This window comes from Ranitomeya variabilis, chromosome 4 (assembly GCF_051348905.1).
Source record: "Ranitomeya variabilis isolate aRanVar5 chromosome 4, aRanVar5.hap1, whole genome shotgun sequence".
Lineage (NCBI taxonomy): Eukaryota > Metazoa > Chordata > Amphibia > Anura > Dendrobatidae > Ranitomeya > Ranitomeya variabilis.
The window spans coordinates 283,949,685-283,977,313 of record NC_135235.1 but is presented as its reverse complement, the minus strand read 5'-3'; the positions used below and the strand labels follow the sequence as shown (position 1 = coordinate 283,977,313).

Sequence of the window (27,629 nt, the reverse complement as noted above, 5' to 3'; positions counted from 1 at the left end):
TCACCGTTATTACATGTGGGGGGCTGCTATCATCTTTTGGGGTATTTCCCTAGAGGTAAGCCAGGTCTGTTTCTTCCTCTACCAGGCGTAGTTAGTCCTCCGGCTGGCGCATGGCATTTAGGAAGCCGTAGGTATGCTCCCTGGCTACTATTAGTTGTGTGGTAGATTTAGCTCACGGTCAACTCGAGTTTCCATCACCCGAGAGCTCGTTCGTTATTTATATGTTTCTTACGTTCCCTTGCCATTGGGAACCATGACAGTGACGGGCACAAGGGGGCATTCTTTGCGTCTGGAGGAGAGAAGGTTTTTCCACCAACATAGAAGAGGATTCTTTACTGTTAGAGCAGTGAGAATCTGGAATTGCTTGCCTGAGGAGGTGGTGATGGCGAACTCAGTCGAGGGGTTCAAGAGAGGCCTGGATGTCTTCCTGGAGCAGAACAATATTGTATCATACAATTATTAGGTTCTGTAGAAGGATGTAGATCTGGGGATTTATTATGATGGAATATAGGCTGAACTGGATGGACAAATGTCTTTTTTCGGCCTTACTAACTATGTTACTATGTTACTATGTTAAGCAATAAAGGATGTTCCTCTGAATCTTTACAGTTTCTGTCCATGGTGCTGAAAACTTGAGTTTCAAGGATCAATAGAGATGAGTAAATCTGTTTGACTCAATGATGAAAATCATGTTGAATTTTTGGAAATTTTAGGCCCAGCAAATTATAACAATTTGCAAAAATTTCTAAAAATGCTCACTGCTATTTTTCACAATACAGAAGATGGCATCAATCAGAGAAGGCTCACATGCTGAAAAAATGCTGCCCGAACATAGCCTTACATAGCAATTTTTAGAATTACTAAATTGTGGCTGTTTATCTTTTGTGTCCAATGGACTTATTTTGATGCTTTTATTTTGCAATGGAATTAAATTTAGCACTGCCTTTTGATAAATATTGGACCTAAATTTTTATATATCCGATTGTCACGGATAACAGCCGGGGGTCACGCAGATGCCACCACTGTTACCACTTTGTCACAGATGGCACCGGAGAGATCATCCAGATCTCACTGCTGCCTCCAGTTTGTCAGAGAATGCAACTCCACTACCTCCAATCATCAGGACAATTATGCAATTGACTGAAGAGTGATGGACTAGACCATTGCCGCTTCCACTACTAGGCCACTTATTGGGGAACTCACAGTGAGGGTATGGTTTATACACCTCCAAATCCAATGCATAGAATATATGTATATATACTCCGGTACGGTCACTGCCAACTCCACAACAACAAAAAAGAGCCACTAGCTGCCATCACCAAACGTATATACAGGCTGAGTGGACACCCTTACAGGTAGCCTATGGCTTCAGGGGTGCGGTTTATAAAACAAGAGGAACAGAGCTATTAAATTTGACATACCACCATCACAGCAAACTATGACTTCCAAAATGAATAAAGACCTAAACCCAACTTCAGCTTTTTATTAGCTCAAGGTTACGCCCACATACCTCCCCTTGATGAGCTCATGTGTGTCTGGTTGTGGGAGATGCTTGGCTCTTCAGAATTTTATGATATACCCAACTTTCAGGATATCTTTGCCCCTGGAGGTCCTAGGTGTTAGATATTATGGCACGTGTCATTGCAATTTTACACTTGTATAACAATCAAACATGACTTGGATAGCCTCATCCATCAGACCGTTGGAGGGGTTAGCATGGCTTTACAGTGATGAGTGTGAATGTATTATGTCATCCCTTTGCTACAATGCCGAAAATATATCTCCCATAAATACTGGATCCAGACAAAACCTAATATTCCTATCTGGACACCAGAGACAAAATATCTACGAAGCTTCTTTGATGAAAGGAAGCTTATGCCTCTGTGTAAATGAATCCTCATCTTGGTAGCTGGTTCCCAAAGTATATCTTCTTGTTTTAATTACCTGGTCACTGTAGGAGGCTTCTACTTCAATTGAAATGATGTGTGAGATCTTCTCCCTTTCTAGTCGTTCTCTCTAGCTATAATTATTCCCATATGTTTAATGTGTAGAGCTACTTCAATGGAGGTTTAAGCCTCAGCTCTTCTCCATTTTTGAGATTACTTATGGATTGAATTTTCCTCTGACACCAGTATTATTTTGACATTGCATTAGGACTTATTACTTTGCCAACGGTTACAATGTAGGATGTATGAATGGAAAGAGTCATGCACACGTGGACATATCACCATTCCAAGCCGATGGTAGGGCTTCCATCTATCCAAAATGTATGCATCTTTTCCTAAGAGAATTGTTTTCTTTTTTTAGAGACACAGGATCAATTTGACACATTGTCAGCTGCTCATATAATCCTACTGTGGATGATTACTGCATACCTACATATTCAGCCCTGCAGACCCATCACATACTGTTCGGATGCCGCCCATTGTGATTTAGCACATTACTGTGCTCTCTTTCTACTTATAAAATCTTAAGCAGTGTAGGGTAAAATTCAAGCGCCTGTTAATGATTACGGAGCCCCGTCTTGATCCCATATCTCCAAGACAAAACCGCCATATCATAAACCTTTTCCGCACCTAATGCTGGAACACATGCTGATTCAATATAGACGGAGCGGGAAACATTGCTGCTACTTGGAAGCGTTTGTTAAGAGGGAATCATAAAATGTTCATCATGTGAATACTTTGTATAATGGAATAATCCTGCATTTATTACCCGGGAAGAAACAATGAAGCATCCATTGATGTCCCGATTAGTGTCATTTTTGTTCTTTATTATTTGCAGCCGTAGAACATCCTGCGCGTTGCGCTTTGTAATGTAGGAAGACATTTTACAGCAATAACTCCATAGATTTACAGCCGATACTAACAGCCGTGTTATGGAAAACTGTTCTAGAAAAGGAGCGCAAGTAAATGAAAGTCAGCAAAAGAAGGGGATTGTGGATCAGTAAATGGCTACAAGAGGCTATTGACCTCTCCCAGTAATATCCATGCATGTGGGGCATGTGTTGTTGTTAGCAGGATAGGTTATAGGTTGAACCCGATGGACTTTTATTCCTACCTACAACCTTAAAAACTGTAAATGATTGTACAGCCATGCTGACATGGATTTATAATCTTTGTCAGCCTCCACAGATTGACAACTCCTCAGGGTCCCTCCTCCCTGTTGTGTCCTCTCAAAGCTCAGTTCAATTTAGAGCGCTCAGTCAGGCTAGCTGGATGACCACTGAATACACTTGGACTCATAAAAAGCTCATTTCAATATTTGGATTTTTACAGCCTTTCTTATATATTTTTTTTTTTTTTAAAGCAAATACACCCTTGTCATTAGGTCTAATATTGCGGTTTAATAATGTATACTGTTTGTATTGTAAAATGTGGATATTGGTCAGCTTTAAAATGGCTTACTCCAACCAAATGTGAAATGGTCCTTCTGTTAAAGACTATTGGAAGCCTCATTTCTGGGGCAGAGGGTTTATTTTATGCAGCTTTTTCAGTTTTTTGGTTTTTTTTTTCTTAAGCCAAGGTTTTTAGCGAAAGCAAATGTATGGTTGAAAGTTTTGTCACCATCTCCTATTTTTTGGGCTACAGAACTTTTCCAATTTTAGCTTAAAAAAAGTGTGAAAGCATTGTGATCTAGGCTCCAGGATTATCCTGTTCCTTTGAAGAACTTAAAGCCCAGCTTACATCATGCATTTTGAGAAAGGCAGAGAAATCTGCCGAAACGTTGCTGCTAATGGATCAGTAAAGCCACGGTTTTTCATTTTGACTTTTGGAGTGTTTGCCTTTATTTTCTCTGATTTTTCTACTTTGGAGGATTGGACATCACCTTTGCAGGTTTTATTGCACCTGTTTTTTTGGTAGCGCTGCCAAATTTTACAGATAGATAGATAGATATACACTGCTCAAAAAAAATAAAGGGATCGCTTAAATGACAGAATATAACTCCGAGTAAATCAAACTTCTGTGAAATCAAACTGTCCACTTAGGAGGCAACACTGATTGACAATCAATTTCACATGCTGCTGTGCAAATGGAATAGACAACAGATGGCAATTGGCAATCATCAAGACACCCTTAATAATAGAGTGGTTCTGCAGGTGGGGACCACAGACCACATCTCAGTACCAACGCTTTCTGGCTGATGTTTTGGTCACTTTTGAATGTTGGCTGTGCTTTCACACTAGTGGTAGCATGAGATGGACTCTACAACCCACACAAGTGGCTCAGGTAGAGCAGCTCATCCAGGATTGCACATCAATGCGAGCTGTGGCAAGAAGGTTTGTTGCGTCTGTCAGCGTAGTGTCCAGAGGATGGAGGCGCTACCAGGAGACAGGCCAGTACACCAGGAGACGTGGAGGGGGCCGTAGGAGGGCAACAACCCAGCAGCAGGACCGCTACCTCAGCCTTTGTGCAAGGAGGAACAGGAGGAGCACTGCCAGAGCCCTGCAAAATGACCTCCAGCAGGCCACAAATGTGCATGTGTCGGTTAGAAACCGACTCCATGAGGATGGTCTGAGTGCCTGACGTCCACAGATGGGGGTTGTGCTCACAGCCCAACACCGTGCAGGGCGCTTGGCATTTGCCACAGAACATCAGGATTGGCATATTCACCATTGGCGCCCTGTACTCTTCACAGGTGAAAGCAGGTTCACACTGAGCAGATGTGACAGATGTGACAGAGTCTGGAGACACCGTGGAGAGCAATCTGCTGCCTGCAACATCCTTCAGCATGACCGGTTTGGCAGTGGGTCAGTAATGGTGTGGGGTGGCATTTCTTTGGAGGGCCGCACAGCCCTCCATGTGCTCGCCAGAGGTAGCCTGACTGCCATTAGGTACCGAGATGAGATCCTCAGACCCCTTATGAGACCATATGCTGGTGCGGTTGGCCCTGGGTTCCTGCTAATGCAGGACAATGCCAGACCTCATGTGGCAGGAGTGTGTCAGCAGTTCCTGCAAGATGAAGGCATTGAAGCTATGGACTGGCCCATCCATTCCCCTGACCTGAATGCGATTGAACACATCTGGGACATCATGTATCGAAACATCCACCAATGTCACATTGCACCACACTGTCCAGGAGTTGGCGGATGTTTAGTCCAGGTCTGGGAGGAGACCCATCAGGAGACCATCCGCCGCCTCATCAGGAGCATGCCCAAGCATTGTAGGGAGGTCATACAGGCACGTGGAAACCACAAACACTACTGAGCATCATTTCCTTGTCTTGAGGCATTTCCACTGAAGTTGGATCAGCCTGTAATTTGATTTTCCACCTTGATTTTGAGCATTGGTTCAACTCCAGACCTTCATGGGATATTCATTTTGATGTACATTGATCATTTTTATGTTTTATTGTTCTCAACACATTCCACTATGTAATGAATAAAGATTTGCAACTGAAATATTTCATTCAGTGATATCTAGGATGTGGTATTTTAGTGTTCCCTTTATTTTTTCGAGCAGCGTGTGTATGTGTATACGTGTGTGTGTGTGTGTGTGTGTGTATATATATATATATAATATCTCCAATGGAAACCTGGTATAAAATCATCTCCGCATATTTGTCTATCATTTCTTGGAAAAGTGACATATACAGGTGCTTCTCACTAAATTAGAAAATCATCGAAAAGTTAATTTATTTCAGTTCTTCAATATAAAAAGTGATACTCATATATTATATAGAGTCATTACACACAGAGTGATCTATTTCATGTGTTTATTTCTGTAAAGTCATTATCTCAGTAAATTAGAATAATTAACAAAAAACACCTGCAAAGGCTTCCTAAGCTTTTATAAAGGTCCCTTAGTCTGTTTCAGTAGCTTCACAATCATGGGGAGAACTGCTGACCTGACAGATGTCCTGAAGGCTATTCTCTATAACAGCAATGCATAACAGAGGGAATTAAAGAGCACGATATTGAGTGTATGTGACTTTCATGGCTATTCATGCATTTAATGCCTATGTGAAATGTCTATGTGCACAAGCATTTAATGAACTCTTGCATTAGATCCTATAATGGGATCACATGCCCTCTGTATTCTCTCTTCAGTTTGCATTTTTGATAATTAATCCTGACCTTTCCTTCGGCCCCTATTCACACCCATGGAGTCAATCACTGTTTTCAGATTTAACCCATGTACTATATATATAATTATTATTATTATTATTATATTCTTTTTTTTTATTTTGAATACAATTTTCTGTAATTCTTTTTTGGAATTGTTATTTATCCATGTGTAATATTAAAATTATATTTTTGGCATTTTTGGATTCCGTTTTCTCCTTGTTTTGTTATTGATTGTCGCCCTTTTTTCATGGGTATATGCTGATATACTACTGTTTATATATAGATGTGTTCACACTTTGCTTTTATGCTGCAATTTTTTTTTTTGCAGGCAAAACGTCCTTTCAAGGCTAAAAAAGCTTTAAAGCTTTTTTTTTTTTTTTTTTTCTGCGTTTGTGTTATTTGCCTACTGTACATGTTGAATGGTTTTATCCACCAAAATAACCCCAGCAAAAACGCATGGTTGTGTTTTCTGCAGCGTTTTTGCACTTTCATAGCTTTCTATAGTGAAAAAAATGAAAAAGAATTGACATGCTGCAGTTAAAAAAAAAAAAAAAAAAAAAAAAAAAGCTTGTGCGGATTTCTAAAATCTCAAGCAATATGTGAACCTATCCTTATTCCAGCGTAGAAATAACTAAAATACAAATAAACTGCAAATTTACATTTACAGTGTTAACATTTTTAGACATGAAGAGAAATGAGTTTCTTTAAAGAAAAGGGGAGAAAAAGATAATTTCTTCCTGATTTTCAGCCACCTCTTGGTTCATCTCCGGTGTGCCGGCGTCTATAATGCGTTTCCATGCCTCATTTCACAAAGAGCCTTGTACTTTACTTCTGAAATGAGGTGCATCCAATTATAGTAAACACCTATTAATGAATGCATGCGTGTGCTCATTATCCAGAAGCATCTCCCCGCCATTACTGAGCCCTGGCACGGCTCCTGCCAGCATGGCCCGTCATTTCCTACAGCGGCTCGTGCTTTGCTGGTTATGTTGGCAATCGAGCAATCCGTAAATTGGCACCTAAATGAAGACCTGGCAGCTCGTCATCTTCTCGCCTCCATTCCTATCAGAATAATTTACAAAATGCTTCATTTTCTTCTGTTCTTCTGCCAAGCTGGTGTCAAAAAAAAGTGAAGGCCAGGAAAACAACGCGTATCATTTAGTGGCCTCTAAAAACGGGAACATATGTTGGCAAAAAGGCAATGGGTATTTAGGAATTAGAAGTCTACCATGTGCATGCTATAGATAAGTCTATGCCTAAAATAATGGATTCAAAAGGAGCTGCAGTGTAAAGCACAGCATCAAAAATAAAAATAAAGTAATGGATTTCTGGCTTCCATTAGGCAAAGAAATAGGATTTTGCCAAGAGTCATCTCGTGCCGTATTACCAAATTCTCATCTTACATTCTCCAGACTGTAGACAGGTTCTGTCTAATTTTCGAGATGGGTTTATAGCAACAGATTTATCTTTTTCTTTTTTTCTGTCCGGTTTATGATCTTCATTTTATCTTACTTTCCCTAGGAAGCGGATACTGATGACAACCAAGGGACCCTGGGCTTTGACGAGTTCTGTGCGTTCTACAAGATGATGTCGACCAGAAGGGATCTCTACCTACTGATGCTCACGTACAGCAATCACAAAGACCACCTAGATCCAGACGACCTGAAAAAATTCCTAGAAGCTGAACAGAAGGTTAGTAAGTTTGGGGGGGTTTTTTGCAGAAAATTTACAAATGTTCACTACTAAAAGAAAAAAAAAAAAAGAAACTTTGTTATTATTTGTTACTGCAACTACTGTGCAATACCATGTGTTTCCATGGTAACAGACAACAAACAAGCCTCGTAGTCAGATCCTGTAGTTATAATCCTTTCCATCTGTTTTCTATTTCTAATTTAATATCAATTTGGAAAGAAAACTAGAAGTTGGGAACAGATATAAGACAGTGACTGACTGCTGGATGATGTCACAATGGCTAAAAAAAATATCCTTTTTTAGTCTTTAATCCATTTAAAATACATAAAATCTGTCACAAACAATAAATCGGTAATATGTTTTTCTACCTGCTGTAAGTGATGCTGTTTTCCTGAATCCGATGTTTTGTTTTGTTCTCTTTTTTTTTCTTGCACCCCTACTCTACATTTCCTAGGAAAGTAGCAAAATGAACAAAGCTAGTACCCTGAATGCAGAGGGGTGGCATAGTATATGCTCTAGTAGCATTGTACGGTGAAATGTAAAAGTTTTGGCATCCCTGGTCAAAATTACAGTTATTGTGAACAGTTAAGCTAGTTGAAGATGAAATGATCTTGTATTTTAGGACAAAAAATATATATACACATGCACTGCTATTTTGAGGTCTAGCCACAGATTTTCAATGATGTTCACATCAGGGGACTGTGAGGACCATTGTAAAACCTTCAGATTGCGCCTTTTGATGTCATCTATTGTGAGTTTTTACGTGTGTTTAGGATCATTATCCATTTGAAGAAGCCATCGTCTTCTCAATTTCAGCTTTTTACAGATGGTGTGTTTCCATCAAGAATTTGATTACATTTATTTGGATCCATTCTTCCATCTACCCATGAAATGTTCCCCGTGCCATTGGTTGCAACACAACCCCAAGACATGATTCATCCACCCTCATGCTTAATGGTTGGCAAGATGTTCTTTTCCTGAAATTCTGTGCCCTTTAAACCACACATACCTTTGATCATTGTGGCCAAAGAGTTCTATTTTAACATCATCGGTCTGTAACACCCCAGGTAACCGGTTGTTACAATAGCATTGCTTTCCTCACGGGGAGAGTGATGTCATGCTTGGAAGCGTGGAAGGATCCCTTTAACAGTTATTCAGCACATACAACACCATTCTGACTCCAGGCCAGAAGGGGAAGCTCTGCACCCAACTTCCAAGGGAGCTGCTCTCTCTGGTTGAGAGGAGGAGTGAGTTGCTAGGCAGTTGCTAGGCAGTTGGAGTTAAGCAGTTGGTGAGAGGAGAGCGAAGAGAGAGAGGGACGAAGGAAAGCTGGGGCCATGCAGATGAGTGATTCTGCAGCTCCTGGGAAGAAAAAAAGAGCAGAGCAACATGTAGAGTGTGTGAAGGAGGAGAAGCAGCAAAGGAGAGTTAAGAGCTGGAGAGAGAAGCTGCGAGTGGGCTTCCTCCACGCTGAGCACAGATACCGGTAGCTGGAAAACCGAGGTTGTGGGGGTAACTTCATGCCCCACGGCAGAAACCGGCAGTCAGCAGATTGCAAGTTACCTGTCCACCATTAACACCCAAGGGCACAGTAGCAGACAGAGCCCGGGTCATGATAGAGATCCGGTAAAAGGCTCGAGTTACCTGTCGTTTGGCACAAGGTTAGAGGAGGCTACATTTTTATAAAGAAGGAAAATTTGCATCACCTGGCCTTTCCTAAGCATGATGGTGAACAATTCATAATGCTAACAGGTTAATTAAGATCTAAAACTTTGGTCAAAGTCATGTGAGCATAAAAATCTCCAAGGTTGCCCAAACTTTGCATCGGCCAATTTTCCTTTTTGTAATTTTTAAAATGTAAATGATAAATATAAATATATGTGCATACATGTGTGTGTATATATATATATATTTAGAAATACCCATATCTGTATATATACAGATATGGGTATTTCTAAATTGGAAGAAATTGTGGGACAAATTTTGGTGCCATTTTTACCTATTTCCCAGTGTGAAAATGTAAAATCTGTTACTAAAACTAAATTTTATAGGTAAAAATGTAATTATTTTTTTCTTCACTGCCCGATGGTATGCACCCCTAGATGAATTTGAGAGGTTTTGTTTGTGAAATGGGATCTCTGATGGGGGTTCTGCTCTTCTGGCACCTCAGTGACTCTGCCAATGCAACATGACACCCGCAAACTAGTCAAGCAGAATCTGAACTCCAGCATGGCTCTTCTTCTCTTCTGAGCTTTGCACTGAGCCTCAAAAGTAGTTTTCCCCCACATATGCTGTATCAATGTTCTCGGGAGAAATTGCACAACAAATTTTGGGGTCCATTTTCTTCTGTCCTTGTGAAAACGAAAAAATGTGCGGCTAAAAGAACATTTTTGTGGGAAAAATATGTCTTTCATTTTCACAGATCAATGTACAATTCTGTGAAGTAACTGAGGTTTTAAGGTACTCACCACAAATCTAAATAAATTCCTTGAGGGGTCTAGTTTTCAAAATGTGGTCACTTGTGGGGGGTTTCCACTGTTTAGGCAAATCAGGGACTCTGCAAACGTAATATGAAACCTGCAGACCATCCCTTCAAAGCCTGCTTTCCAAAACGCCACTTCTTCCTTTCTGAGCCCTACTGTGCGCCTAAACAAGTAAGTGCAACCACAGCCAATATATGGATAGAAGCAAGGTGAGACACCAGACAGGAAGTGTGTATAAAAAACGCCTTTATTAGATACAATTGGCAAACATACGTATATTTAAATTACACATAAAACAAAAAAGTACACAAAAGGACCAAAATAATATATACCAAAATGTACTTTTAAAATTTTTTTAAAAAATGATATATAGAAAGATGGCTGACCTCAACCGTAATGCCTATAAGATAGAGGGTGTGACTCCCACCCCATATATAAATCTAAAAGCCATATATATATATAAAAACCGATGCACTGAAAACAATTATACGGACAAGGTGAGAGAAGAGATGTATATAAGCACCACTATTTTGATAGTGCTTCTAGTGATTCACTGATGTGAATACTCAGCCACATGAACCAAAAGTGTAAAATACAAAAGGATATATGGAAAGAATAAAATCAGTATATAGTGCAAACACTAGTGTACACTCCACATTACAAACCCATGTGCAAGGAAATATATAAAAATATTTAAAATATAAAATCCATGTGCAAAACGGCACAAAAAATGGAAAAGCAAGCACAAAAAATCCTCATGGAAAAAAGTGCAAAAGTGCAAAATTGCCACTGGGTGAGAACAAATGCACGGTATAGTACTATATAAGATTTATATGGGAAAACTGTGTGGAGAAATGTTACTGACCCAATATTGGGCCAAAAGCACTATAAGAAGTCACTAAGGATCGCATAAGGCAAAGAGTGCCGCAGCGGTCCGGACAATCACACTGTGATAGCAGTGAAGGGAGCACACTATACCTCAGTCAGTGACGAAGGATCACTATCCGAAACGCGCGTCGGGGCGCGTTCACATGAGGACCGGGCTGACCTCGCTGATTTGAGTCATTGACTGAGGTATAGTGTGCTCCCTTCACTGCTATCACAGTGTGATTGTCCGGACCGCTGCGGCACTCTTTGCCTTATGCGATCCTTAGTGACTTCTTATAGTGCTTTTGGCCCAATATTGGGTCAGTAACATTTCTCCACACAGTTTTCCCATATAAATCTTATATAGTACTATACCGTGCATTTGTTCTCACCCAGTGGCAATTTTGCACTTTTGCACTTTTTTCCATGAGGATTTTTTGTGCTTGCTTTTCCATTTTTTGTGCCGTTTTGCACATGGATTTTATATTTTAAATATTTTTATATATTTCCTTGCACATGGGTTTGTAATGTGGAGTGTACACTAGTGTTTGCACTATATACTGATTTTATTCTTTCCATATATCCTTTTGTATTTTACACTTTTGGTTCATGTGGCTTAGTATTCACATCAGTGAATCACTAGAAGCACTATCAAAATAGTGGTGCTTATATACATCTCTTCTCTCACCTTGTCCGTATAATTGTTTTCAGTGCATCGGTTTTTATATATATATATATGGCTTTTAGATTTATATATGGGGTGGGAGTCACACCCTCTATCTTATAGGCATTACGGTTGAGGTCAGCCATCTTTCTATATATCATTTTTAAAAAAAATTTTAAAAGTACATTTTGGTATATATTATTTTGGTCCTTTTGTGTACTTTTTTGTTTTATGTGTAATTTAAATATACGTATGTTTGCCAATTGTATCTAATAAAGGCGTTTTTTATACACACTTCCTGTCTGGTGTCTCGCCTTGCTTCTATCCATATATTGGCTGTGGTTGCACTTACTTGGTGTTCAGTGGGTCCCCACTAATCTTCCACAGCGCACTGGCTACTCTTATAGTGAGATGTATTGTTTGATATAGATTCTTGTTATATTTACTGTGTACTTATATATATAAATAAATACCACTGTGCTCTGTGGATTTGTCTAAACTGTGCGCCTAAACAGTAGTTTTCACTCACATATGGGGTATATGCTTGCTCAGGATAAATTGCACAACAAATTGTATGGTGCAATTTCTCCTGGTACCCTTGTGAAAATAAAAAAAAATTGGGTCTAAGTAAAATTTTTGTGATAAGTTAAATGTTCATTTTTTGCCTTCCACATTCCATTACTTCCTGTGAAGCACCTAAATTGTTAATAAACTTTTTGAATGTGGTTTTGAGCACCTTGAGGGGTGAAGTTTTTAGAATGGTGGTATTTTCTATTATATAGACCTCTCAAAGTCACTTCAAATGTGAGGTGGTCCCTAAAAAAAAAATGGTTTTGTAAATTTTGTTGAAAAAAATGAGAAATCGCTGGTCAAATTTTAACCCATAGAACTTTCTAGCAAGCAAAAAAGTTTAAAAAATTATGCTGATCTAAATTAGACATAAATATTTTTATTTATTAACTATTTTGTGTGACCTAACTCTCTGATTTAAGTGCATAACAATTTAAAGTTTGAAAATTGCAAAATTTTGGCCACATTTTTTTTTTTCCACAAATAAACGCACGTTATATAAAACATTTTTATGACCATCATGAAGTACAATATGTCATGAAGAAACCATCTCGGAATTAGTGGGATCTGAAGCATTCCAGAGTTATTACCTCATAAACTGACACTAGTCAGAATTGTAAAATTTGGGCTGGTCATGACGGTGAAAACTGGCTTGGGGGTGAAGGGGTTAAACAAGAAAATGCTTACTTTAGACCCAATGGTAAAGATTTAAAGGGAATTTGAATCTGTCAGCAGGCTATGGCACCCCAAACTATTTATATGTGCATTACAACGTGATAATGACCAATAATTGATTTATTTGTAATTTTAGTTTTCGTCACTGGTTCCTGCACCCAACTTATCACAAGATAGTGAATTTAATACCATGATAAAGTCACCAAAAATAAGACGGGCAAAATATTCACTTTCTACTGTCAGCAGAAAAAATTCTGATAAATGCATAAAAAATGAAATCTATTACCTGGCCAAGTAATGTGTGTTCCATCACCGAGGCTGTTACATTTTTGTTGAGAACTGTAATTGCATTTTTCCTTTCTCCGTACAAAGCGCTACAGCCAACATTTTCCACGGTTTCCTTTGATTGAAGTCGGCATTTCACTGTAGGAATTGAAGCATGGGAACTTTTTTTTACTCCCAGAAGCTAAAAAAAGGAAATGAAAGAATAAAACTTTAGTAAAACTATAGATGACAAGTTCTACATCTGTATCCTGCTCCAGTGAGAGGACGGAGGGTCAGGTGACCCAACTTTTTATTTTTTAAAGAAACTTTTTGCTAGGTATTTTCTCCAGGCGAGATGAACTTATTTCACTTCTGTGCTTGACGTAGCAAGTACTCAACTGAATCTAATCTCCTTATCAATAGTTTCCATCACGATGGATTAAAATGGAAAAATGGACTTGTGCAGTCAATGACGCTTGGGCCGGAATGAGAGCTGCCTGACTCGAGTCTTTCCAGCAAAAGGAATAGACCTGATTGGTATTGCTCATGCCATCGAGCCGGGGTGCCCGACCTTATGGAGCCTGCAAGCTCGTTTCAAGTGAGACTTGTGAAAGTCTTAGAATATGACCAAGTAATAGGTTTCTGTATTACCATAGTGCATAGTGAGGAGCAGCTGTAAGCACGCACCGGCACTTGGTTTGACTGCTCGCTCTGCACAGAGCTGTCAAACTGCCATTGTGTACTCCCTGGAGGAGTTAAGTTCACACTTTCAGTAAGGGCTTATGCAGATGACCGTATTTTCGGCTCGAATGTGGTCTAAAAAAAAAAAAAAAGCATTGAACCACACTCAGACCAATGTTATTCTATGGGGCCGTGCACATGCCTGATTTTTTTTCTTCTGATCAAGTCTGTCCGAAGGAAAAATCACATAAAGAAACTTTTTTTTTTCCCATCTTCTCACTCTAGAAAATCTGCGCACACTCTGCACAGTATGTGATTAGCTTAATCAGCCCGATTTTCACGGATGAGAGAAAATCTGGTTGTGTGACCCTGGCCTAAGGCAGCTGGAGAGCATTGGGACACCATTAACTTGCAGATTGACCCTATATCTGCAGGTCAATAGCATATGGGGGCTTTAAAGGTTTCCCATAACTAATTGGCCTCTTTAAAATAGCTCCTCTGCCAAATAAATTAAAAAAAACTGTATTTTCCAGTGGAGAGTCTGAGATTTGTGGCTTATTATGTAGATGACAAGGTGTCCTCATAATAAGGAGGATTGATCCTAGGATAGCCAAATATTCACCCCAAAGCAACAATCTCTTGGTGTGAAGTAGCCCCCTCTAATGGAACTTTTGAAAGAAGTGAGGGCAAATGGTCTGACTCTATAGAAAACATTAACCATTACATATGCAAAAAAGTGAGTGCCACCCTCTCCTCTAGCTTTTTACCTTACTTCTGCCATGTCAAAAACTCTCTCCTATTTTCTATTGCATTTAGAAAGGGTCTGTTACTGTATTTCACAATGCAAACCACAGACTTCTGTAAATAGAGCTCTTCAACCTGATAAAGCTAGTGTACTTACTATAGAAATCTGTTGGAATGGCTACATTATTCTTTTTGAAAGTTTTTATCCAACCGCTGTTCAGCTATCCTGACCGGCAGCTCCTTAGTGTCCCTTCTCCTTGCTGCTGAATCTCCACCCACCTATCCTGATTGGTAGCTCCTCAGTGTTCCTTCTCTCTGCTGAAGCTGAATCTCTTCTCACCTATCCTGATTGGTAGCTTCTCAGTGTTCCTCCTCTCTGCTGAAGCTGAATTTCTTCCCACCTATCCTGATTGGTAGCTCCTTAGTGTTCCTCCTCTCTGCTGAAGCTGAATCCCCACCCACCTATCCTGATTGGTAGCTCCTCAGTGTTCCTCCTCTCTGCTGAAGCTGAATCTCTCCCCATCTATCCTGATTGGTAGCTCCTCAGTGTTTCTCCTCTCTGCTGAAGCTGAATCTCTTCCCACCTATCCTGATTGGTAGCTCCTCAGTGTTCTTCCTCTCTGCTGAAGCTGAATCCCTACCCACCTATCCTGATTGGAAGCTCCTCAGTCAGTGTCCCTCCTCATTGCTGCTGCTGAATCTGCACTGACCTAGCCTTACTAACAGATCCTCGGTGTCCCTCCTGTTATGATCCGGTGACCTTGGAGCCGCATGAGACTTTCTCAGGAGTGGGTGGAACCTGTACTGACCGCAAACCCTAAACTATCACCGCAACTAGAAGTAGCCGTGGGGTGTCCCTAACACATCCTAGACACCTCGACACAGCCGGAGGACTAAATACCCCTAAAGATGGAAATGGGAATTCTATCTTGCCTCAGAGCAGAACCCCAAAGGATAGGCAGCCCCCCACAAATATTGACTGTGAGTATTAGAGGAAAGACACACGCAGGCAGAAATCAGGATTTAGCAAAAGAGGCCACACTAGCTAAATAGGAAAGGATAGGACAGAATACTAAGCGGTCAGTATTAAAACCCTAAAAATATCCACAGCAGATAATACAAAAATTCCACCATCTAACTAAAGACATGGAATGTATATCTGCATCTCCTGAGAATCCAACTAGACTGAAATATCCAAACAGTCTAAGCTGGACAAGAAAAAACATTGAATAGTACTGAATTGTAAAGCACACAGCATGTGTGCTGTAGAAACAAAACCAGACACTTATCTTTGCTGATTTGACAGCAGGGCAGGAGGAACCAGACAGAGATGCAAAACCTCCAAGAACAATGGACAACTGGCAAGGGCTAATGAATCCTGCACACCTAAATATCCCAGTCAGAGCTGCAATCAGCAGGGACACCTGCCCAGGATTGCAACCCAGGGACAACTGCATTACTACCAACAACCACTGGAGGGAACCCAAGAGCAGAATTCACAACACCCTCCTCTCTGCTGAAGCTGAATCTCCACACACCTATCCTGGTTGGCAGATACTTAGTGCCCCTTCTCACTTCTGCTGAATCTCCACCCACCTACCCTCAATCGCAACTCCTCCACATCCCTCCTCCCTGGTCCTCAATCCCCACCCACCTACCCTCATTGGTAGCTCCTCAGTATCCCTCCTCTCAGCTGAATTTGAATCTCCACCAACTACCCTGATTGAAAGCTCCTCAGTGCCCCTCCTCCCTGCTGCTGATAAAGCCCCACCCACCTATCCAGATTGGAAGCTCCTCAGTCAGTGTCCCTCCACATTGCTGCTGCTGTATCTGCATTGACCTAGCCTTACTAACAGATGCTCAGTGTCCCTCCTCCCTGCTGCAGCTCATATTTCACAGTGCTCAGTTACCCCAGTTGCCAGCCGCAGCTGTCAGTCAGGCTGGGTGAGTGGAGACTAAATACACACTCTTGAGCTCTCTCATTCTTAATCTGAACTCACAAAATGCTCCTTTTTATGTCAGAATTATACAGCCTTTCTAATATGGATTTTCAAAATAAGTACATCTGCTTCATCAGGTCTAAAATATTTATTAATGCTTGTAATCTGATGACAGATCATCTTTAATGTTATGATGTTATTTTTTTATATGATTTGCTAAACAAAATTTAGAACGAGGTGGTTGGGGGGGTCATTTGTATGTTCTAATATCTGTTCTAATATCTGTCCCTCCTATGCAGGCAGTCCATTCCCTATCGTGCTGTGATGGGAACTACTAGAAAATCAAATTACGTCTGCAGAAGTGATTACTGTAGAGAAAATACTTGGCGGATAGTTAACCTGACTTCAGCACCACTTAACATTGCTCGCGTGTCTGCTATAGTTGGCAAATGCCTCTTTTTAATCACAGCTGTGGCACAGAAAGCTGGAATCTCTCTGTAGGGACGCTGCCTTTGTAAGGTTATTACGCTCTCATTAAATTTCATCTGGGCTCCTTATCGGCGCAAAACGCGTTGTATATCTTATTTCTAGAACAAAACCTGATTTATTAGAAATTATCAAAGAAAATGGTTTTTTTAACACATGAAAAATGTATATATATATTTTTCATTTAAAGTGATCCTTGATAGCACATTGTGACACATTTTTCAATAAAATGGCTTATTAATTTATTTAAAGGAGATTTGTATAGATTCCTCTTTTCAGATGACATCCGCTATAGCAATCCGATAATCACTTCCTGTAAAGTTAGCTATGCATTTCCCCTGGAGTGGCCACTACAGGAGAAGTGTAGTATTACATGTTAGCAATTTAAAGGGCATTGTCTTATAATTGCTTTTCAGGAGCACACAGGGGAGTATGTTTTCTCCGGTAGACGGACAGTTGGGCCCAGCAACATGGTTGCACCGTTGGCCCAAATAATGTGCTCTCCCATCTGTGTGTGCTACTTGCCTGGCAAACCAGCTATTTCTTAGACTTCAATGTTGGCCAGTAACCTAAGCAATGAGCAGCTACTATAGGTTTAAAAAATCCCTCCATCTTTGAGAATGGAGAGGATTTTTTCACAAGCACTTTTGCAATGTTACCTATTTCGCAAGATGAGACAACCCTTTTAAGTACAGTACCGGCCGTGGCCACTAATGCTTTGATGGAGCTGTTCTGTAACGGAACACTTTCGGCCACCGCTGGCGCCAGGAACGGCTGATGGTCGGGGGTGCCGGGTGTCGCACCTCCAACGATTAGACATTGATGACGTTTTCCTAAAGATAGGCCACCAGTGTTAGTCCCAGACTAAAGGATTTCAGTCCTAAAAGTGCATAGAGAGGTTGTATTTGTAAGACATCCCCTAAATAAAATGGCATTACTATAAGATAAAAAATAAAAAAAAGAGGCGAATAAAATGGTATTGACATTCTTAGAAGGAAGAGGGTTTAGACAGGAAAAGTCTGACATTCGCCAGCGTAGTATAAACATGCCAATAATTTTCTGAAATCGGCTGGAAACCTGACAACCATCCATCATCGGGGAGATTTGTGAAAACATATGGAAAAAGAAGCAAGACAGATGACACTGCAGATAATTGGCTTTGAGATTTGGGAAATCGCTACAGGGAGAGTTCTTTAAGACAAAGCAATTGAGGTTTGTCAATTGTAGAATATTGATTTCGAGAAAGGGAGTCGGTTACAAACTGCTTTTCTTCCAGATTGGCGGAGTATTATCTTACTTTTTGGATCTTTGTTGCATTGTCAAAATTAATGACAACGTTTTTACATATAGATGAAATTGGCAGCCAACTCCAAAATGATATTATACAGATAATAAATGTCACCGGTGTAATAAATGGAGAAGACTTTTCACGTGAGTCCTTGGAGTTTTTCCTAAAAGGGATTGTCTGATTTACCATGTTCATCATCAATTCATGGGGTTTATAGAAAGGAGTTTCTCATACAGCAGCTCCATCAGTCTTATCAGAGATACAAGGAGCGTCGTCCACTTTGGAAGACTTTTTATTACTTCTGTGCAATACTTTTTTTTCCCTGCAGGAGTGCTGTAAGAAAATTACACACTTGCTGCCAGGTTCATCCTAGGGATCTTTGCTGCAGAACACCATAGGATCGGCTTGTTTTGGTGTGATTTTTAGCAAGAAGGGATCATTTCAGTGAATAGTTCTATACAACATTGACCGTACATGTGATTCATGGTGGACATGGACAGAAAAGGGCCACTGTGCAAGAACAGTGTACGGGCCCTTTGCAGCCCAATAGTTATGCAATAACAGAAGCTCCTTGCTGTTTTGGAGGCAGAAATGGACCTCTTTACCTCTTGGGCCTCTGGTTGCACCATTGATATGACCGCCCCTCTACGTGATACCTAGTTCTTAACTGGGAACCACTACCTTGCCCTCATTATGCTGAAAATTAGTAACTGTCCCAGAATAATGCTCAGTCTATTATTACTTGGCCTGTTTTTTCGGATATCCAATTGGTGGTGATCCAACTCTTGGCATCCCTCCTCTGATCAGTTATGTGAAGGGGCTGTAGTGCTGTGTGCTCTGCTCTGTTTCCCTGCACCCCATCTGCGTAGTAGTAGCTCCCTTGGGTAACACAACAATGTTCCTTTCAAATGAATGGGACAAAGGTGTTAGAAAAGCTATCAGTAGGTTTTCGTTATGTAATGTGACAGCAGAATGGCGTAGAGGCAGAGATCCTGATTCCAGTGATGTATCACTTAGTTTTCTGGGTGCAGCAGTTGTGGTAGAATCACAGTTTTCTCTTCTGTAGATCTAGCAGAGCTTGGTTGTTGAGCCCTGTATAACTCCACCCACGCCACAGTTTTCTCTGTACTGTGCTGGAGGTGGGGATGGACTAGGAGGCACGAGGACAGTGATCTTGTAATGATCTCCTGCTGAAAAAACACTGATTTTGTATTTAAACAGCAAAACAAAGACTAGTAAGTGACACATCACTGTAATCCAGGTCTCTACCCCTATTTAATTGTGCTTTCAGGTTGCATAGAACAAAACCTGCTGACAGATTCCATTTAAAACTCTGAAAGCCACTAGGCCATTAATATTTGTAAGCTGGAAAAATCTGTTAAAGTTACCTGGTGTTAATTTAATGCACACGTCCCACCTACAGGATTTCTGACTATTGGGATCTAATTTTTTTTTTTGTTTGTTTCAATAAATTTTATTCGTGTTTTTTAACATTTAACAGATCAAGAAAAACTTTCCCACGCAGGGGAGGTCAGCATACTTTAAACATTCAAAGAAGAATTTGTAAAACAATCTAAATCTGTACATATAAAGACAGGACAGCAACAAGGGGGAAAAACACTAGGTGGGGGGTATTGCCATTCCACAGCATAGTAATATATTGAATTTTAAGATTCCCTAATCGTTCATCCACTCCTGTACTTATCACCTTTATAGTTTTACTAGCTGTACTACCCGGCTTCGCCCGGGTTAATGACTGCTGTTAGCAAAATAGAATGTGTTAACAAAAATTTATTCTGCACACAAAAACCACAAAACAAATAGATAGAAATGTAATTATTAAAAGGCAAAAACTAAGCAAATAGAAGCATTTCACAACATATATTAGCTTTGTTATACTGAGAATGTCTTTGTTGCCTATATTAACCAATCAGAGCTCAGGTTAATTAACTGTAGCAAAATAGAAGCTGAGCTGTGATTGGTTGCTATTGGCAGCCTGATAAATCCCCAGCCAACAGGAAGCCCTCCCCCCTGGCAGTATATATTAGCTCACACATACACATAATAGACAGGTCATGTGACTGACAGCTGCCGTATTTCCTATATGGTACATTTGTTGCTCTTGTAGTTTGCTTATTAATCAGATTTTTATTTTTGAAGGACAATACCAGACTTGTGTGTGTTTTAGGGCGAGTTTTATGTGTCAAGTTGTGTGTGTTGAGTTGCGTGTGGCGACATGCATGTAGCGACTTTTGTGAGATGAGTTTTGTGTGGCGACATGCGTGTAGCAACATTTTGTGTGTTGAGTTGCATGTGACAGGTTAGTGTAGCAAGTTGTGTGCAGCAAGATTTGTGCATGGCGAGTTTTGCGCGTGGCGAGTTTTATGTGTGGTGCATTTTGAGTATGTGCAAGTTTTGTGTGAGGCAACTTTTGCATGTGGTGCAACTTTTGTACATGTGGCAATTTTTCTGTGTGTGCAAGTTTTGCATGAGGTGAGTTTTCCATGAGGTGAGTTTTGCACGTGTGGCGAGTTTTGCGTGAGCCTAGTTTTGCATATGGCGAGTTTTGCATGTAGCGAGTTTTGAGTGGTGACTTTTGTGTTTCGACTTTTATGTGGCGAGGTTGGTGTGTGTGTGTGGTGAAATGTGTGCTGAGGGTGGTATATGTGTTCAAGCACGTGGTAGTGTGTGGCGCATTTTGTGTTTGTGTTCATATCCCCGTGTGTGGTGAGTATCCCATGTCGGGGCCCCACCTTAGCAACTGTATGGTATATACTCTTTGTCGCCATCGCTCTCATTCTTTAAGTCCTCATTGTTCACATCTGGCAGCTGTCAATTTTCCTCCAACACTTTTCCCTTCACTTTTTCCCCATTATGTAGATAGGAGCAAAATTGTTTGGTGAATTGGAACGCGCGGGGTTAAAATTTCACCTCACAACATAGCCTATGACGCTCTCGGGGTCCAGACGTGTGACTGTGCAAAATTTTGTGGCTGTAGCTGCGACGGTACAGATGCCAATCCCGGACATACACACATACATACATACACACATTCAGCTTTATATATTAGATATACCTGTATGTAATCTCCTGTATATAGTATATACCTGTGTGTCATCTCACCTATATATAGTATATATCTGTGTGTCATCTCCTGTATATAGTATATACCTGTATGTCATCTCCTCCTATACATAGCATATACCTGTGTCATCTCCTCCTGTATATACTATATACCTGTAGGTAATCTGCTCCTGTATATAGTATATACCTGTGTGTCATCTCCTCCTGTATATAGTATATACCTGTATGTCATCTCCTCCTGTATGTAGTATGTACCTGTATGTCATCTCCTCCTCTATATAGTATATACCTGTGTGTCATCTCTCCTGTATATAGTATATATCTGTGTGTCATCTCCTCCTGTATATAGTATATACCTGTGTGTCATCTCCCCTGTAAATAGTATATACCTGTGTGTCATCTCCTGTATATAGTATATAGCTGTATGCCATCTCCTCCTGTATTAGCCCTCGTTCACACGTTATTTGGTCAGTATTTTTACCTCAGTATTTGTAAGCTAAAATGGCAGCCTGATAAATCCCCAGCCAACAGTAAGCCCACCCCCTGGCAGTATATATTAGCTCACACATACACATAATAGACTGGTCATGTGACTGACAGCTGCCGGATTCCTATATGGTACATTTGTTGCTCTTGTAGTTTGTCTGCTTATTAATCAGATTTTTATTTTTGAAGGATACCAGACTTGTGTGTGTTTTAGGGCGAGTTTCGTGTGTCAAGTTGTGTGTGTTGAGTTGCGTGTGGCGACATGCATGTAGGGACTTTTGTGAGATGAGTTTTGTGTGGCGACATGCGTGTAGCAACTTTTTGTGTGTCGAGTTGCATGTGACAGGTTAGTGTAGCAAGTTGTGTGCAGCAAGTTTTGCGCATGGCGAGTTTTGCGCGTGGCGAGTTTTATGTGTGGTGCCTTTTGAGTATGTGCAAGTTTTGTGTGAGGCAACTTTTGCATGTGTTGCAACTTTTGTGCATGTGGCAATTTTTCTGCGTGTGGCAATTTTTCTGCGTGTGCAAGTTTTGCGTGTGGCGAGTTTTGCACGTGTGGCGAGTTTTGCATGTGGAGAGTTTTGCGCGTGGCGAGTTTTGAGCGGCGACTTTTGTGTTTCTACTTTTATGTGGCGAGGTTGGTGTATGTGTGGTGAAATGTGCACTGAGGGTGGTATATGTGTTCGAGCACGTGGTAGTGTGTGGCGCATTTTGTGTGTGTGTTCATATCCCCGTGGTGGTGTGATTATCCCATGTTGGGGCCCCACCTTAGCAACTGTACAGTATATACTCTTTGGTGCCATCGCTGTCATTCTTTAAGTCCCCCTTGTTCACATCTGGCAGCTGTTAATTTGCCTCCAACACTTTTCCTTTCATTTTTTCCCCATTATGTAGATAGGGGCAAAATTGTTTGGTGAATTGGAAAGCGCGGGGTTAAAATTTCACCTCACAATATAGCTTTGACGCTCTCAGGGTCCAGACGTGTGACTGTGCAAAATTTTGTGCCTGTAGCTGCGACGCCTCCAACACTTTTCCTTTCACTTTTTCCCCATTATGTAGATAGGGGCAAAATTGTTTGGTGAATTGGAAAGCGCGGGGTTAAAATTTCACCTCACAACATAGCCTATGACGCTCTCGGGGTCCAGACGTGTGACTGTGCAAAATTTTGTGGCTGTAGCTGCTACGGTTCAGATGCCAATCCCGGACATACATACATACATACATACATACATACACACACACACACATTCAGCTTTATATATTAGACTAGCTGTACTACCCGGCTTCGCCCGGGTTAATGACTGCTGTTAGCAAAATAGAATGTGTTAACAAAAATTTATTCTGCACACAAAAACCACAAAACAAATAGATAGAAATGTAATTATTAAAAGGCAAAAACTAAGCAAATAGAAGCATTTCACAACATATATTAGCTTTGTTATACTGAGAATGTCTTTGTTGCCTATATTAACCAATCAGAGCTCAGGTTAATTAACTGTAGCAAAATAGAAGCTGAGCTGTGATTGGTTGCTATTGGCAGCCTGATAAATCCCCAGCCAACAGGAAGCCCTCCCCCCTGGCAGTATATATTAGCTCACACATACACATAATAGACAGGTCATGTGACTGACAGCTGCCGTATTTCCTATATGGTACATTTGTTGCTCTTGTAGTTTGCTTATTAATCAGATTTTTATTTTTGAAGGACAATACCAGACTTGTGTGTGTTTTAGGGCGAGTTTTATGTGTCAAGTTGTGTGTGTTGAGTTGCGTGTGGCGACATGCATGTAGCGACTTTTGTGAGATGAGTTTTGTGTGGCGACATGCGTGTAGCAACATTTTGTGTGTTGAGTTGCATGTGACAGGTTAGTGTAGCAAGTTGTGTGCAGCAAGATTTGTGCATGGCGAGTTTTGCGCGTGGCGAGTTTTATGTGTGGTGCATTTTGAGTATGTGCAAGTTTTGTGTGAGGCAACTTTTGCATGTGGTGCAACTTTTGTACATGTGGCAATTTTTCTGTGTGTGCAAGTTTTGCATGAGGTGAGTTTTCCATGAGGTGAGTTTTGCACGTGTGGCGAGTTTTGCGTGAGCCTAGTTTTGCATATGGCGAGTTTTGCATGTAGCGAGTTTTGAGTGGTGACTTTTGTGTTTCGACTTTTATGTGGCGAGGTTGGTGTGTGTGTGTGGTGAAATGTGTGCTGAGGGTGGTATATGTGTTCAAGCACGTGGTAGTGTGTGGCGCATTTTGTGTTTGTGTTCATATCCCCGTGTGTGGTGAGTATCCCATGTCGGGGCCCCACCTTAGCAACTGTACGGTATATACTCTTTGTCGCCATCGCTCTCATTCTTTAAGTCCTCATTGTTCACATCTGGCAGCTGTCAATTTTCCTCCAACACTTTTCCCTTCACTTTTTCCCCATTATGTAGATAGGAGCAAAATTGTTTGGTGAATTGGAACGCGCGGGGTTAAAATTTCACCTCACAACATAGCCTATGACGCTCTCGGGGTCCAGACGTGTGACTGTGCAAAATTTTGTGGCTGTAGCTGCGACGGTACAGATGCCAATCCCGGACATACACACATACATACATACACACATTCAGCTTTATATATTAGATATACCTGTATGTAATCTCCTGTATATAGTATATACCTGTGTGTCATCTCACCTATATATAGTATATATCTGTGTGTCATCTCCTGTATATAGTATATACCTGTATGTCATCTCCTCCTATACATAGCATATACCTGTGTCATCTCCTCCTGTATATACTATATACCTGTAGGTAATCTGCTCCTGTATATAGTATATACCTGTGTGTCATCTCCTCCTGTATATAGTATATACCTGTATGTCATCTCCTCCTGTATGTAGTATGTACCTGTATGTCATCTCCTCCTCTATATAGTATATACCTGTGTGTCATCTCTCCTGTATATAGTATATATCTGTGTGTCATCTCCTCCTGTATATAGTATATACCTGTGTGTCATCTCCCCTGTAAATAGTATATACCTGTGTGTCATCTCCTGTATATAGTATATAGCTGTATGCCATCTCCTCCTGTATTAGCCCTCGTTCACACGTTATTTGGTCAGTATTTTTACCTCAGTATTTGTAAGCTAAAATGGCAGCCTGATAAATCCCCAGCCAACAGTAAGCCCACCCCCTGGCAGTATATATTAGCTCACACATACACATAATAGACTGGTCATGTGACTGACAGCTGCCGGATTCCTATATGGTACATTTGTTGCTCTTGTAGTTTGTCTGCTTATTAATCAGATTTTTATTTTTGAAGGATACCAGACTTGTGTGTGTTTTAGGGCGAGTTTCGTGTGTCAAGTTGTGTGTGTTGAGTTGCGTGTGGCGACATGCATGTAGGGACTTTTGTGAGATGAGTTTTGTGTGGCGACATGCGTGTAGCAACTTTTTGTGTGTCGAGTTGCATGTGACAGGTTAGTGTAGCAAGTTGTGTGCAGCAAGTTTTGCGCATGGCGAGTTTTGCGCGTGGCGAGTTTTATGTGTGGTGCCTTTTGAGTATGTGCAAGTTTTGTGTGAGGCAACTTTTGCATGTGTTGCAACTTTTGTGCATGTGGCAATTTTTCTGCGTGTGGCAATTTTTCTGCGTGTGCAAGTTTTGCGTGTGGCGAGTTTTGCACGTGTGGCGAGTTTTGCATGTGGAGAGTTTTGCGCGTGGCGAGTTTTGAGCGGCGACTTTTGTGTTTCTACTTTTATGTGGCGAGGTTGGTGTATGTGTGGTGAAATGTGCACTGAGGGTGGTATATGTGTTCGAGCACGTGGTAGTGTGTGGCGCATTTTGTGTGTGTGTTCATATCCCCGTGGTGGTGTGATTATCCCATGTTGGGGCCCCACCTTAGCAACTGTACAGTATATACTCTTTGGTGCCATCGCTGTCATTCTTTAAGTCCCCCTTGTTCACATCTGGCAGCTGTTAATTTGCCTCCAACACTTTTCCTTTCATTTTTTCCCCATTATGTAGATAGGGGCAAAATTGTTTGGTGACTTGGAAAGCGCGGGGTTAAAATTTCACCTCACAATATAGCTTTGACGCTCTCAGGGTCCAGACGTGTGACTGTGCAAAATTTTGTGCCTGTAGCTGCGACGCCTCCAACACTTTTCCTTTCACTTTTTCCCCATTATGTAGATAGGGGCAAAATTGTTTGGTGAATTGGAAAGCGCGGGGTTAAAATTTCACCTCACAACATAGCCTATGACGCTCTCGGGGTCCAGACGTGTGACTGTGCAAAATTTTGTGGCTGTAGCTGCTACGGTTCAGATGCCAATCCCGGACATACATACATACATACATACACACACACACACATTCAGCTTTATATATTAGATGAGCGAGAAAACAGGCAGAGAACAATCCCAATAAACTGCTTACAAAAGGGGAGGTTGGTTACAGAAATTATGGAGTAAACTGATCAATGGGGACGTCTGTCCAAGCCTTTCTCTTGTATGGGAAATAGTTCATGGTGATAGCGTGAGAGCTTGAGTCAGGCAAACGTTAGGATCCAGATCCAGCCAGGGAGTCCATATCTGAAAGAATGCATTCCAACTATCAGTCCTAGTGGCTTGAATACGCTCGTATAGCACAATTGCATTCATTCTATCCCTGACTAAGGATACAGAGAGTGACGTGGTTCTCCACTTAGATGCTATATGTATGTTAGTTGCCATACACAGTAAACTCCTCAGTCTATGCGAAGGGATCTAATTTTTAGATTGTGCTGTTGCTCTCATGGAAAAGCCCCTCTATAGCCCCAATACACATTAGGCTAATGTTGGCTGAAGTGACACTCTGTACCCCTGCAGATCAGCTGTTTCCAGTGTCATCCATGGCCCGGAACTGCTCAATTGTGGAGCTACACAGCTCCGTCTATTGTATAGTGACTGCAGCTGGGTACTGCACATCCACCTCCTATTGATTGACTGATTTGAACTGTGCTGTGCAGCTCCGTAACTGAGCCATTCTGGTCACCATCGGCACAGAACCGCTGATTAGCAGGGATGTCGAAGCAGTGGACAACCTCTGGCAGAGGATCTCTTGTAGAGAACACAGGAGTGGTTGGCCGAACGAAAGATGGCCAAGATGGCTGCCGGAAGGACTAACAGTGTGTGGTTGGCTTACAGGTCAACAAGGAGAACTATCAACAATAGCAGGGTCTAGTTTTGGCAGATCAGACCCTTGCCATCCTCATTTGGATGATGTTGCCTGAATCTTCCTCCAACAGTCTCCAGCCATCGAATGATTACCAGATCGGCTTCAGTGTGAAAAGGGGTTAAACATATGTGTCTCCTAGACTTGATTTTACAGGGTCCTCAAATATTATTTCTTAAAACTGAAAATTGGCTGCAAAAGTAAGTTCCAGACGGCCAAATACTTTGTGCCATAGATCTTAAGAATTCTTTTTAGTTTTTTTTCTTCAATTCTCTAAGCGCTGAAGACGTCTTTTGATCTTGTGTAGTTTTGCTCGGAAGAAGAACCCGGAGATGTGAAGGCCATAAGGGCAGATGTTGGGCTTGTATTATTCATTGGTCATCGCTCGGTGTGCCCCGCTGTCAGAAAGCCAAAAAAAAGACACCGTTCTAATATTAAACCGTTCCAAGG

At 41.1% G+C, this 27,629-nt stretch overlaps 1 protein-coding gene across 2 annotated transcripts in view; it reads left to right on the top strand.

Moving 5' to 3' along the window:
- The window catches only part of PLCH2 (phospholipase C eta 2), a 694,774-nt gene that overhangs the window by 534,551 nt on the left and 132,594 nt on the right, over positions 1-27,629 (top strand). The window contains exon 6 of one of the 2 annotated variants that reach the window (XM_077250076.1): positions 7,589-7,759. In XM_077250076.1, the coding sequence (XP_077106191.1) occupies positions 7,589-7,759 (171 nt within the window). Of the gene's footprint in view, positions 1-7,588; positions 7,760-9,071; positions 9,421-27,629 lie in introns of those variants that run through there. The other variant, XM_077250077.1, reaches the window with a different exon arrangement.